This window comes from Oxyura jamaicensis, chromosome 1, assembly GCF_011077185.1.
Source record: "Oxyura jamaicensis isolate SHBP4307 breed ruddy duck chromosome 1, BPBGC_Ojam_1.0, whole genome shotgun sequence".
NCBI lineage: Eukaryota > Metazoa > Chordata > Aves > Anseriformes > Anatidae > Oxyura > Oxyura jamaicensis.
The window spans coordinates 177,101,498-177,116,372 of record NC_048893.1 but is presented as its reverse complement, the minus strand read 5'-3'; the positions used below and the strand labels follow the sequence as shown (position 1 = coordinate 177,116,372).

General features: G+C 42.0%; 1 protein-coding gene across 5 annotated transcripts in view; it reads right to left on the bottom strand.

Annotated features, from left to right (window-relative positions):
- Positions 1 to 14,875, bottom strand: part of LOC118165428 (protein FAM124A-like) — an 81,095-nt gene that overhangs the window by 42,772 nt on the left and 23,448 nt on the right. For 4 of the 5 annotated variants that reach the window (XM_035323424.1, XM_035323434.1, XM_035323443.1 and 1 more), the window contains one exon: positions 9,780 to 10,519. In XM_035323424.1, coding sequence (XP_035179315.1) covers positions 9,780 to 10,519 — 740 coding nt within the window. Of the gene's footprint in view, positions 1 to 9,779; positions 10,520 to 14,875 lie in introns of those variants that run through there. The other variant, XM_035323452.1, reaches the window with a different exon arrangement.

Genomic DNA, 14,875 nt, shown 5'->3' with positions numbered 1-14,875 from the left:
GGAAGGGACCTTAAAGATCATCTAGTTCCAACTCCCCTGCCATGGGCAGGGACACCACCCACTGGATCAGGTCACTGTGTTTCCTTTAGACACCTAATTTGCTTTGGACTCCTGGAGTGAAGAGCCCTGATGTTTATGATTTGAATCTAGGCCTGAATCTCACCCCTTGAGCTGGATTCAGTTGTCTACCTGCCAGATATTTGAGCATTTGTACAAGGATAGCAGCTGTTAGAAATGGAGAGCCAATGTCCTCAAGAAGCAGCTGGAGGTCAGGAGGCCTTCCTATGGGGTTAGACACTCTTTCAGATAATTAAACTGAGCCCCTAGTGTCAGAGCAATCATAACATTTTTCATCATCCCACTTAGCTAAGCAAGGCTTTTAGAAGTCTGCATTTTTAAAATTTCAATTTAGATTCTTCTTACTAGAATTTTTCACATAATTCAAAACATCAGATTTCCATTCCAAAAGGGTGAGGAACTAATGGGAAAAAGTAGAAGAACATACCCTTGAGACTAAACAATAATCTCAGCTATGGGACTTGTCAGTCAAAAACAGCAGACGAGAAAGAATTAAGGATCTTGGCCACTATATGCTATTAAAGTGACAAGGCTGTGAGAAACATGATTCTGGGCTGTCTCAAGTTAGTTAAAAAAGTATTAATACACTGCATACAACACTGGTAAGGCCTCAGCTGGAATGCTTCACATGACTTAAATCACCCCTATATGAAAAAAAAAAAAAAATTAATTAAAAAAGATGGAGCCATAAAAAAAAAAAAAAAGATGAACTATCCCTACTATCCATTAAGAAATATGTACTACAAACTAATATCAGGTTTCTAATCACAACAGAAGTAGAAGAGCCTTCTGGGCAAGTAATGGATAAAGATGGAGCTTGATTGTTTTACAGAATAGATTACATTGCATGATAGAAAGGGATGAGACATGGCAGCCAAGGAAGTCTTTTTGTATACTCTTTCTCTAAAAGAACTCCATACATTGTTGCTTCTAACATCTCGCTAGTGCACACTGCATTGTCTTAGTGACCCAGATCTGTCACAACCATCTTCTCTTTTTTATTGAAGTGATTTTACAGGGGAAAAAAAAAAAAAAAAAAAAAAAAAAAAAGATTTTTCACATCTGTAAAAAATTTTTGCTTGCTTGTGATTGCCTAGCTAGAGGTGATTTATAAGACAGCCAATCCCTAGGAATTCACTTAGGCATCATAGCTGAATATATACATTGCAATGTATCCATAAGGAGGTATGTTAATCCATAACCTATTTCTGTGTAATAAAATAAATTTTCTTTAATGCCATAAGGAATTAAATTAATTCATGAATACAAGACTGCAACAGTTTGATAAACTGATAAGGAATCAATAGTGCAAAAATATCAAATAAAATGAGATAAATTGTCAACAAACATTACCAGAAGTCATGTTCGATGTCTATATGCAACACTGTTTTATTTATGCAATTGGTGAGTTAATTCATTTAAGAACTCACTCAACAAGATAAAAGACTTGTGTCTATGAAGAAAATACCAATTGTTTCTTAGCTGAAGACACTTCTGGGTAACCCAGAAATAATAAAGAGATATCCTGAAAGTACAAAAGAGATCATCCCATTCAGATGAATTTGTAGAAGAAAGCACTCCTCAGTGTATTGCTGGTTGCGCTAACCAAGGGTGCTCCTTTTTTTTTCTGAGCAGTAGCTCTGGTATCAGATACACTGCATGGAATCAGTCACTACTCTTGATGAATCAACAGAATTACCTCATATTTCTCCTGCCTCTCAGAGGAAAGATCATGGACTGCCTGATCTTGGTTTGTTTCCATGCCATCTTTGTGTTTTGGCAGACTTTGCTGATAATAGAGCAGATTAGGCATCTAGAGAAACCAGGGATGCACTAAGTGCAGTCTTCTTGTTTGTGAAAGGGTAAGGTCTGTGGGAACACAAGCACTGGTAACCACTCAGACAAAAGTTCACGGAAACAAGGTTTTTGGGGACAGACCTGACACTTGTACAGGGGCAGTGGGCAGTATGGAAGCCTTGGCTTTACCTTGAGCAGACCATACCATCTGTCTGTATATGTAAAACACAGCCCACAGAAATCACAAGTAGGATTTAATTAGCACAGTCAGTGACACCTGGGGAGCAATTCAGTTTTCCCCAAAGGAGATTGCTGCACTGGGTTAGCTGAATTGCTCTGTAGATCCTTGGGCTGTAGTGAGTACATACCCTTTGAGCATGTACACTGACTACAATGAGAACACAGACTGTAGCCCACAGAAAAACATCTACAATTATACACCATCCTGCAGAGACAACTCACATGTGTTCATTTTGATCTGGTGTGCGCAGGAGGTATTCTGCACACCAGTAAGAGTCTCATGTATTTAAACAATGGTAATACTTTGTTATTCTTATTTATTGTCAAAAAATACACCTCACTGCTTTCTACAATGTCCTGAGGAGGGAAGGGAGGCGCTGCTCTCTTCTCCCTGGGAAGCCATGGCAGGACACATGGGAATGGCACAGAGCTGCACCAGGGGAGGCTCAGACTGGACATTAGGAAACCAATTAGTCTTAACCAATTTGAGAGTAAAACACAAACACAAGAATAGCTGTTTTGAGCTGTTTCTAATATTTACACATACTGTGGGTAGAGCTCCATCTCATGAAATACCAGTAAAAAAGATTACAGAGTAATCCTGTATTGTAGGGAACCGGATTATGTGGACTAATAAGACTTTTCTATATCTACATTCTGTGGCTTGTCAGAGATCACAGAGGGGATTCGATGATCTAACAAGGACTCAAACTCAGGCAAAACTAGCTCCTAGCCCTGCACCAAGTCCATTGACCGTACTCCTTCCTATCACCCCAGCACTGTATATGGATGTTCATGTGATGGATCCTCTTTATTTTGGCTGTATAGCGCATGACAGATTCAGAAAACTTAACAACTAAACTAGATTTCCTTGTGTTCACAGGAAAAACAAGGCCCTGGGAGTGGGAGATACTCACCTTCTGCTGCCCTTTGGGCTTTGTGGGACTGGAAACAGCAAGACCTACTTATGTGTCATGCGTATTCAAGTGCTCTTCAGCCTTCTCCCTGCTCTTCAACTCTTCCTTTGGCTTTGAAGTCCCATAGGCTGTATTTTTAATGAATTCTTTTTTTTTTGTTTAAGTCTCTGCAGCCTTCTCATCACTTGCTTTCTGCATTGCCTGCTACCTCACCACAGCCCGACCCAGCTGCCTGCATCAGGAGCCAGCATGGTGGAGATGTTGGTCAGGGGAGCAGCACCTGAGACAACAAAGGCTCTATCTAAATGGATGTGTCACCAACACAGCTTCCACCACACCGGGAGAGTCGGTTTTGGTAAGGACTCGAAATACAGGGGGAGATCTGCCAAGCCCTGCCACAAATACGTGTATCAAAACCGGCTGAGGATTCAATCGATTAGCTCTCTAACAGAACGGGTTTTTTCATCTAGTGCTAATCTGCTACTCATTTGTAATCTCTGCACAAATCTCTGTGAAGCCAGGAAGGATTTAGAGTCTCTGTTCATTACAATAGGTTGCAGAAGAATTTCATGACAAATATCCAGGAATGCAACAAACAACCTGGGGCGAACAGAGGGGTACTTTCAACTTCATGTGGGCTGCCCATACCGGACAAGAAAAATCCATAAACATTCCTGTGGTCTATTTTAAGTTATCTGCTTTTTGAGAGAAAGATTATAACCAAACGGTCAGTACTGCAATAAGAAACTCAGTACTTGCATTGCAAACTCAGATTTTGCCAGCCTTGCTCAACAGGAGCACAATGGTGTTTGTTTACAGGTATTTAAACCAGTGGGACTGATACAGATATAAAATAAAGTTAAAAAAAATCAACTGGATAAAATGTGGCAAAGGCTAGTCTTAACATCACCATTAAAAAGTCTTATTTGTAAGATACAATGTATTCAGAACGCAGAATATCAAAAGGCAAAATCCACAAATGCAATTTAAAATTGAATTGAACATATTTGAGAAGTGGCACATAATGTGTTTACAAAACTAAAATGGTTGGGTGTTTTGTAACACCAGATATTCCCTGTCAAGAGATTTTGCTGGATGTATGGAGCTATCAGAGATCTTGCCATGCCATGAAAGATAACTGCATTAATGGAGAAGACAGAGAAAAAAGTACCTTGGGGTGAAGGAAAATACTGAAAAATCACCTCCCATTTGAATTAGTGACCGATTCAGCTGTGCCCCACCAAAAACAATAATTAGCACTAAGAAGAAACAAACACCTAAGGCACTAAAAGGAAATGAAAAAAAAAAAGTGTAAGATTTTGAACACAGTAGGCCAGCATTCGATTTACATATTATTTAATTCAGATTAAGGCACCTGACCTGAGTCAATTTTTGCCCCAAAAGAAATTTTTGCAAAGTTGAGTTTATACATCCTTGTTTGCCCTTTATGCTTTTCTTGCCTTCATTCTTTGTGTCGGGGTTTGCTCTATCTGCACTATCAATTTAAGCAAGCTTGAAGCTCTTTACTCACCTCCATTTTCCTTCTTGTAGGTCAAAGAGTTATCTTCCAAAGTGCCCCCTCTTTCCTGTTTTTGTCTTTCCTCTTCCCCTGCTCTGCTTCCTGGTTTACTTGCTTCTCTTTCTCTCTTTTACATATGCTTAACTGTAGTGACACAAGACTGCATTTGTGAGAGTGCTTTCTTTCCTTTATTTCCCAGATTTTGTAGTCAGTGATGCCTTTGAGTAACAAGGACTAGATAATTTAACAGAATGTAAGACTACACAGATACATCTACATCATCCATTTTGGCCTTGTGTTTATCATTTTAAAAATCATTAACCCATTTCTTTACTGAACCTGCTGACACTTCAAGTGGACAAAACCATTTCAGATTTCTGAAGTTAAAAAAACTAAATGCTGTATGCTTCTGTCTCTGTAAGACAGAGATGCCACAAAGCCCAAGGCCCTTAAAAGGAAGTAATTGATTAATGTTCCTAGATTATTTATATGTTTTTTCAAGATCATATGAATGTTGAATGAGCACCAAGGCACCTGAAGTGTAAATTAAGGGAAGGAGGATTAATACTGCTTTGTGTTGGAAAGAGGAAATGCAGACCCACATGAGGTCTGGCAGGGTTTAGAAGGTCACCTGAAGTAAATTTCACTATGATCACACTGATCTGTGTCCTGAACCTCTGAACAGAAACAGAGGTGGACCCTGAGCCTCCAAGATTTGTCTCTCCTTGGCCAAGACAGGCTTGAGATGCAAACCATTGTACATGCTGCAGTGGATAGTAAAATGTTTCCTTTAGTCTCATCTGGGGCTGGGAGAATAAAAGGAAGAGCTTTGTCCTAACCTCAGATCTGGTAAAAGGTTTGACCCTTAGCTGCTCAATAATGCTCGTCCCTGCTGCCCATGTATCTAACACAGGGTATTTTCTGCATTTTCTGAGTCCTCTTGTCCTAGTTCCTGGCCTCAGTTACGGTTAAGCACTAGTGTTCTGCATGACGGCACTACTTCACTGCCTCTGCTCCCTTCCCTCAGCATAACATACGTTTCAGAATTTGTGGATCACGGAAAAATCTCTCCCTCATTTCTGCATTCATCTATCTTGACTACGAAGTTTGACTACAACAACGCTTTTCATGAAGACATGTACATGTTTGAAGCAACCTGAGGAAAACAAAGGCACTTTTATTCTCCTCATGGCCCCAGACAAAACGGGATGAAGTAATGAGATCGTGAGCCTCACAGACACCTGTATATCCTACACTGAATAAACATAGAGGTTTTCGGCTATAAGCTTTTGAATCCCTTTTCTGTATAACATATTCGCTGATGTCTGTGTAGGCTTGTAACCTTCATGCTGTTTTTCATTTTCAGGAATTTTGCACTGCAAATGCCTCTCACAAAACGCAGGTGGCATCCATCTGCACACCCAGACTGACTCCTGGCAACTCCAAGGACATGTGCAACAATAACATAGCAATCTTGTACATAAATGACTGCAGTTGACCTCATGAAGCCATTAGGGGATGAATTTTGGTCAACCACAGATGTATAATAGTCATTTTGTACATTGTGATGAGTGATGGAGAAATTTCCAAGGTAGCAGAGATCTGAGCTTGCAGGTTACACAACAGCAGGTTAATGAGATGTAATGGTTGGGTCCACACGCAATGTTTTCTCAGAACCAAGGCTTCAGTTAATAAAGCAGGTTTCCTGAATATGATTATATCACTTCTGAACTCAAGATTATAGTTGCCCAGTATAGGTAAGAAAAACATTGGTTGATTGCCTCAGCAAATTGGCTAAAAAATCCCTCTAATTAAAAGCTACAATCAGTTAACTTTTGCACTATTATTTCAATGATGTTCTGTGAAGCAACAGTAGGTAGAAAATAGCCACTCCATAAACAATATAGGGTCATCAGCATAATAAATAGCCTTACAATGCCAGATCTGACTACATTGCTTCAGGAAGGATTAGCGAAGACTTGTAGCAAACTGGACATTTCTTGGGATTTTTATTTATCTTGGCTTTTTGGTAATATTGTCTGCTTCTTGGTACTGGAGATGGTAGAGGGGGAGGGATTTCAGCAAGAAACTGGTTATTACAGGATCATGGCATGCAGGCATGCAGGTTCATTAGCACTCTGTGGGGGTTATGTCCAGAGGCAACCAGAAATTTGGGCAAGACCTATAAAACTAGCAGTATGTTTAGTATACCAAGATATGGTATATTCTTAGCTACAATATTGATATATTCTTCCTGCTGCTCTTACAAGTGCCCCCACATCTCCTGCTTCTGAGCTTAGCAGTGGTGAAGCAGCATGAGTGTCTTCCCATTGGGTGTGGACATGCTCTTAAGTCTTTCTTGCCACTTCACCTTGGTTGGCACAGAGGTGCACCCCAAAGCTAACTTGCCACCATGGAAAAATTACTGTGACAAAATAATTTTGAACAGCTTCCAAGCAAATGAAGGAATGAGGTCTATGATATTGAACAGACTTGTCCTGCCCATGAATAACTTTGTTTTCTCTTGCACTGACTTTATCTGTGCCCCTTGATAGTTCCATTTGCAAAATGTAATTTTGAAGAACATGGATCAACCTGGCTGGCAAGTATCCCAGTCCCTGTAAGCACACAAGGAAAAACACAGAGGTCACATTTTCTTAGTCTGATCATGGAAGTATCTTCCAATTTCAAACATTAATCACTGCCTGTTATTAACAAGGACGTAAATCAACCATTTTGGGTATAGTTAGTAACTTCACACTGTAGAAAGTACAGTATTAATATGCAGTAAATAAAAACCGCCAATGATTGCTAAGCACCCCTGATGTGCAGGCTGAAAAATATGATCAAGTCATTCTTTGGATTTGCATAATTGCAAAGAGGTGAAAGTTGTTACTAATTCTGTGGCATTGATAATGTTGTTAAAAGCACTATTTTATGAGAAGTCAAAAGGTAGTCCTGTACCCTGCTTTAAAGTGTAGACACTATAATTTGTTTTTAACTCAGAACGAGTTTGAAGAATATAAGGAGTCCCTGGATCACCAAATCAAATGCTTTCTATAACCCATGCCCCATCATATAATTCATTTTCCTTAACTGAGCACCCTGACTCAAATTAAGGTATTAACCTGTTTGCACCCCCTGGATGGCTGGCCATCAATATGAACAACTGCCAACTTAAATCCATTTATTGGCAGCTTTTTGTTCCTGTGCCAGAAGAATCATGTAGGTGAAATTGCCTTTCCCCACTCCTCCTGTTGAGGTTCTGATGTATTTCCAGAGCAGAGTCAGAGCTCCCCTCAGGCTGACCTTGGCTAGGCTCCCATGGCTCCGCTCCTTCATTTTCCATTGGTAAGGGCAGTCTCTGTTCTCCTGCACTTGCTGGGAGCCCTTCCCTGCACCTGCACCTCTCCAAATTCACCTTTCTGGAGGCCAGGACTGAGCACAGGTGGGACCCTCGGTACCCTGAGCAATGGTGCAAGCACTGCCCATGCTCCTTAGGTAATATCAACTCTGAAGCACACTGGAGATTGCATTTCCCTTGTCTTGGGCAGGTTGCACACTGATTTGTAGTTGTCTGAGCACAAACAGGACATTTTCCTGATTCTAATTCTGATTGTATAAAATTATTAAGACCTGCATACCAGGGCCTAGACTTCACGACTACAATTTCATGTTAGACACAAAGTCTGTTTTCTCTCCACCTTACTTATATTTTTTGCCACTTCCAGAAGGTCTCTTCCAACCTAGATGATTATATGATTCTATGTGATAATATCCAGTTCTGTAACCTCAGTCCAATTTGCCACTTTGCTCTCATGTTCAGCATCACCACCCTCACTGAAAACAGAAAGGAAAATCAATCACATTTGGAGGCCATACCTAACAGGCTTTCATTCTTCTCTTTTGTGCACATGATAAAAATCTTGTTTTAACTTTGCAAAGCTTACCTCAGCATGTTGTACGGCAATCTCACTTTAACTCTGTACTGCCCAGTGCCTGTTATTTCTGCAAATTTGCTGCTTGGAAATTGAAAGCCTTATTTACAAGGTCTGTTTGTTTTCTTTTATTTTTTTCTTTCCATTCAATTTACTTGAAACCAGTGCAAAGATCTCATAAATCAAAGTTATATCACATAAAAAAATCACACAGACACATACAGAAAAAGCACTGGGGGAAAAGGAATATAGATTAAAGTGAGTGCTGTCTAAAGGTATTGCGGTGGCTCTTGAATGCTTATGTTTACAAGTTATCTCAGCCTAACACAGATATGCCTACACTGCAGTCAGTAATCCTGACAAACTGGTGGCTACCTTGGCAGAAGGGTGGGGAAGCTGAGCTCATGAATGAAATGCATTCCAAGAAAAAATAATAATACCCTACTTCAGAATCTGAACATCAGTCTTCTAAAGGTGAGGGTCTGCACTCCTTGTTTCACACGCTGAGCAGCAATAAAGGAAGTGAAGGAATGCACGTGAACCTCCTGCAGTGAAGGAATGCACATGAACCTCGTTCTGCATTGCCAGACATATCCCTTTGCAGAGCAGGGAGCTATTGAAAGCTTGCTGCTTGTTGTCCTGCTCAACTCCCTTGGATGTAGTGCATGCTGAGGCACTGCCCAGATATCACGCCTACAGATGTCCTAACAAATAATTTATCTTTTTGGACTTGGTTATGAGGACTTGAGATTAGTTTGAGAGGACAGACTGTGGGAATATATCTCCCAGGCTGCATTTATTTTCCTTCACCTCCTTTCCTCCACCTCCATCCTGATAATCACTGTGAAAAACAGAGGTACAGCCTGTCACCTTGTTTTTTCAAACTGATTCTAGAAAATAATGTGTACTATCAGGGATTCTGCTTGAATCCCATAAAAATCTCGTAACTGAGAGCTATTTTATAAAACTGTCAGTTCTGTGCCCATATTTCCTATAAAACTGCACCAATCAGCCACATTTCTCCACTTGGGCTCGTACTTCCCTCTCCCCTCGTTCTTTTAAATAGCCACCTCATCTCAAATCATTCTTTGCGTAACCTGAGGTTGTATGATACCTGGATAGCATCTCAACTGCCTTCCTGAGTAGTTACACACACAGTAAGGGGTTTTGGGTTCTTTAGCAGTAAGGTCCTTCCTCTTTCACCTAGAGTAGAGAAATAGAAAAGCCTCCTCTGCTGGTTGCTGTTAAAGTCAATAAATGTGCTTCTGTTTCCTGGCGTACTGGACTTACCTGCAAGAGGATCCTATTTCCATCGTGGTCTTCGGTTTGCCACCTGCCTTCGCTGATTGGGCTGCAAGGATTGGGCAAGAGAGGAATGAGCTGTCCAACATCTTTCACTCTGAATTCCAACACCGCTGACTCAGTTGGCACTGGCATTTGGCCCTTTGGAAGTTTTTTTAAAGAAAACTGAATGTCTATTTCCATGTTGGAATAGACAGGAAAAACACAGAAGTCTGCTTTTTTCTGACATACCGGTCTTTTCAGTATTAACTCGTACAACTTCAAAATGTCGGTGTAGTTTTCGTTCCTGCAGTATATCGTGAAGCGGATAATTTCCTTCCCATAGTGCACCGGGCGAATGGCCCACAGAGGGGTCTCGGCAGCCAAGGTGTAAAAGTCCTGGCTGCACGGCATGTAAGGGAGGAACTTCCCGTGCACGCGCTCTGTGTGGTGGTAATGCCAAGGTGGCCGCTGAAAGGTTTCGTGGAGCTGCAAGATGGGCTCCTCTCCATATTCCTCCTGCAGGAACAGAATGACGGCAAGGGCTGGCTGAGGAACGCCAGCCTTACCTGGCTTCCTGCGCTTCTTGGACACACGTCTTTCTGAGACTCGAAACAGCTGGAGGTCCGGGTGGATCCAGGCTAGGAGCTTATCGATGGCTTGCTGAAGAGTCTTGGATTCACCTGGGTCGGTGATAATATGTACACTAACGAGGAATGGGTCCTGTATGTCTTCCACAGAAAGTTCACCTGGGAGTGTAAAAAGAAAAACATCCTTTAAGATTTTGAACTTACTAATTTCCTTGATGAAGAAACAGTCTACTCAGTCACACTGGGCTTTTTTTCACCTCTCTCAGGCTCACCTACAATAAAGCAAAAATAATGTGCAGACATAAAGCAACCAAGAAAGTAATCAGAAGACAGAGAAGTTTCATCAAGCATGCCATAACAGTTGCTGTTTCTACTGAGATAGGACCCAAAGGACATTATCCATTGTGAATTTCTGTGTTAGAAAAGAGCTGCCTCCTACAGCTAAGAGGTAAGAAAGACAAAATATTGACGTAGAATTGGGGTGGAAAGGACACTAATGATGTGCAGAATGATTGGAGTGGACAGTGTTCATCCCGTCTTGTTTTAATTTGCCACTTGGCTCGGGGCATGGAAATTGCACTGCTGAACTCCACTCTGTCACCTTGACACTGGAGTTTTCCACCAAGTTAAACTGTTCTATGTCCTGAAGGCAGCTGTGTTAATAAATAAGGCAAAGTTTAGAGGGAGAGGCAATATCTTTTGTTAGACCAATTGGTACAGCTGGGAAAAAACAAAAACAAAAACAAAAACAGAGGAGTCTTCAGGCAGACAAGCCCTTCTCCAGGAGAAGGTATTAATTCTCCCTACAGATCCTGCACTGTTTATGTCCTTAGACAATCATAACTACCATACTACTGCTTCAAGGTTTTTATAAGATTAGGGACGACTGGTAAAAGCAGGAAGCACAAAAAGTTACACTTATTCAAGGGAAAAAAAAGAAATCCCTATTTTGCCTTGGGAGCATTCAAAGGGGCTGTGTGTGCTGTTGTCCCTAAAACCTCTTTGACAGCTCAGCAGCAGAGCAATGGCTGGATGGAGGGCAGGGGTAGAATTATCACTTCTGTTCTGCTGGAGCTGCATGCCAAGAGAGAAGCATGTAAACAGAGATCCAAGACAGTTTAATAAATCATGCAGGTAATCTGGAGATTTTTGCTGAAATGGTTCCCTCTATGTGGTGTTCTGAAACTACCTACATGTCTGAGACCCCAGGCCTGGGCACAAAGCCGAAGTGTGTGAAGACTTAGAAAGGCTTCCCAAGCTTTTCATTGTGCAGACCACATTTAATAGAGGGATTGTCTCACAGCCCATTTCCCCTCCTATTGGCAATTGTATGAACCTCTCCCTCCTCCATCCTGGCATCAGAACAACATTCCTGTGATACTTCAGCAATTGCTTTAATGGAAAAGCAGCACTATACAAGTAGCGTGTTTTAGATGTCTTTTAATACAGGATAGCTGCAAGACACAGAGGAAAGTTAGATGCAAATGTGCAGCTCTCCAGAGATGTCCAGTAAGCATGCCATCAGCCTCAGTTTAGAAGATGCAGAGTTATAGGGCAAACAAATAACAAGCATTTTGCCCAGGGGAGATACAGAAAACCCAAGGAAATTATAAAAAAAACATAACCATTGTGGAGTTCTTGTATCTCTGCGTGAAATGGGTGATGCAGAGTGACTTTGTCAGATGGTTAATGGAAGAAAATTGAAGCAAAAGAAAAAATCTGTGTCAGTAAACAGCAAGAGGCTCCGCTGTGACAATTGTTACTGGTAGGTAGTTCTTGGAGATATCCCCTGTGGACAGTCACAGTGTGGGAGAAAGACAAAGGGTGTGTGGGGGGAGGCCCTGTCATAGCCTTCTGCATGGGACAGCAGGACAGGAAAGCAAACAAATTACAGAGGACATATAAAACCAGAAAGAAAATAATTGCCATAGCTACGCAGCCATACATTTTTTAGGACTGGAAGAGATGTTCAGTTCTTTTCTCCCTCCGTTTCCTTTGTCACACAAATGCTATCAGAGCATGCAACAAGCGACAGGCTTGATATTTATGCATATAAATGACTGCAGCTTTGAAAGAAGCCTGGGCACAACAATGCGAAGCAAAGAGCCATCGTTGCTGCGGGCTTCTTACTCTGAATCGAAGAAAAAAAATTCCCTGAGCGTGGCTTTTCTGCCCTCCTGTTGCTCAGCGTGGTGCCTGGACACTGAATGGGCTAAAGCATTTTTCATTTTGCAGCCAGCACCAGTATTAGTATTCTGCTGCCTGTGCCCATCAGCACCAGATGCTCGGAGAGCCAGCCTCAGAAGACCACCAAAGCACTGCACAAAACCATAATTAGCAGTTAGAGTTATATATATAACAGTGAAAATCACCTTTTTTTTTCCTCTTTTTTTTTTTTCTTTTTTTTTCCCTTAACTAGAAGCAGCTAACTATGCTGAAAGTGGAAAAGTGTAACAAATCAGTACAGAAAGAGCTTCAGTATCTATTTTTTTGTTAGCAAGGATGCTTTTAGTGCAGTACGGGTGCCACTTTCACACCTTTCATTACGTGGCTTCTGTGCTTGTAAAATGGCAGCCCTTTCTGTTTTGATAAGAAAACCAGAAATTGAAGAGAATCAGAAATGAGAGGTAAGGAGCTGAGATAAACTTCCCCTGAGCTGATGGTAAGCTGCAAATTGTTTCTGTGTTACTAACAAGGCTTTTTGCTTCCACTCACAGGGAAAGGGGAGAAATGGCACCATTTCTCATGACACAGTTCAATTCGCCCTCCGGCAAATTGTCACAGAAGCAAATGAAAGCTCTGCATATGTATTAGCCCTTCTGTGTTAGTGGTTAATCCCATGGAAAATATCAAAATGCTGAGACATCTATTTGGAAATAAGCTCTGCAGTTCTCCCAGCTACGACATTTTTCCCCCTGTGACAGAAGGGGATTAATTCTTTTTGACTTAGCAAAGCACCAACAGTGCTAAGAGGTAATTGCTATCAAGGTTGAAAGAGCATTTCACAATCCCAGACTTTTTACTCATCTGCTAGGTAGCATTGCCACCAGGAGAGGTTAAAGCTGTTAGCAAACAGCCCAAATGCTGAGGGGCTCTCACACTTGATGTCCTAAAGCTGGCAGCAGAAGGTGGCCTGGTATTTTATGACTGAACTTGTGATGGGCTGTTATGTGTTGTTTTTATTTTGTTGCGGATGCAATACTGCTGAGCAGAGAAAAAAGGAAGTCCAGCAAAGCAGTATGGCAGTCTCATCCTGTGGCTCTTCTTCCCCTTCTTTCCCTGCCCAGAAATCGGGATCTTTTCATCAGGAAAAGACATCCTGACAGAAAACAGTGGGTGCTGTCAAGTCTGTGCCAGGCGCTTCACTGAAATTCAAGCTGCCTTGTCCTGGGGACAGACAGGACAGGTCTCTGTCAGCACTGGCCGTTTAGTGACACAAATGGGCAAGGTGGGAAGCCATGGGTTGAGGGTGGTGGGTGGGGGGACAGTGGCTGGGAGGTGCCATGAAGTTCAGAGTCCGGTATCTGGGTAACACCGTCCTTGTAGAAGCTGATGAGGAATGTAGGGCTCATGGTGCCAAAGCTGTATGAGCAGCTGTAACTTCAGGTCAGTACCCAGCAGCTCAGAAGCTAGGCTCAGGTGGGAGTACGCCTGACTGGAGCTGCAGCTCCTTCTCCCTGGAATACACATACATTTCGCTTTTAAATACATGAGATGCAATATATCCCTCGAAGGAATGGGCAGAGGTTTCCTCATGCCAGCTGGATACTGCTAGGTTAGAGAAATCTCCCTCTTGCATTTGAGTTTCGGCACTAGGACTCCTGTAGCAGAAAGGCTGCTGTGGTTATCAGGCTCAGCCAGCAGCCTGGTCCCTCTTTTACAAGAAGGCCCAGATTGCAACCCCCCTGAAGAGGTCCTGCAGGAAGACAGGGGTAGTGCTCCAAACACTTCTTCATTTCAGAAGTCACCACCATTGGCAGCCTGGATGACATCTGGTTTTCCTGGCTTCACCTTCCTTGGCTGGAATTCCATTAACTGCCCAAATCCGACCTGTAGCAGAGCCTAGGAGGGAGATGAGCACCTGCCTTCCCAGAACATCTCTCCTACACCTGCCTTAGTGAATCAAGATAGGGACCTAAAGACCCCTCACACTCACCAGGAGATACTTCATGAAGAGTTACCTACAGGGTTAGGCAAACCTGGAAGGTATGTGAGCTAAGATGGAGACTGTGGCAAACAGAGATTTTAGTCAGACTGGATCCCAGCCCCAGTTTCTGCACAGGAAAGTGCATTTGTAAACCGAGGGAGGTATTTTCAATCCTCTATGCATCTACATTTTCAGTTTTTTATCAAGGAAACTGAGGAGGAACTCAGCCTATAAATATTTGACATACATTTTTGAGCTGAGCTGGAACTTTGTGTCATGAATTTGATCACTAAAACACAAACTTGCATTTCTGTCCTATGGCATACCACTTCATGGAAACCAAAGTCTGAGCCTCTTACAGCCTTATA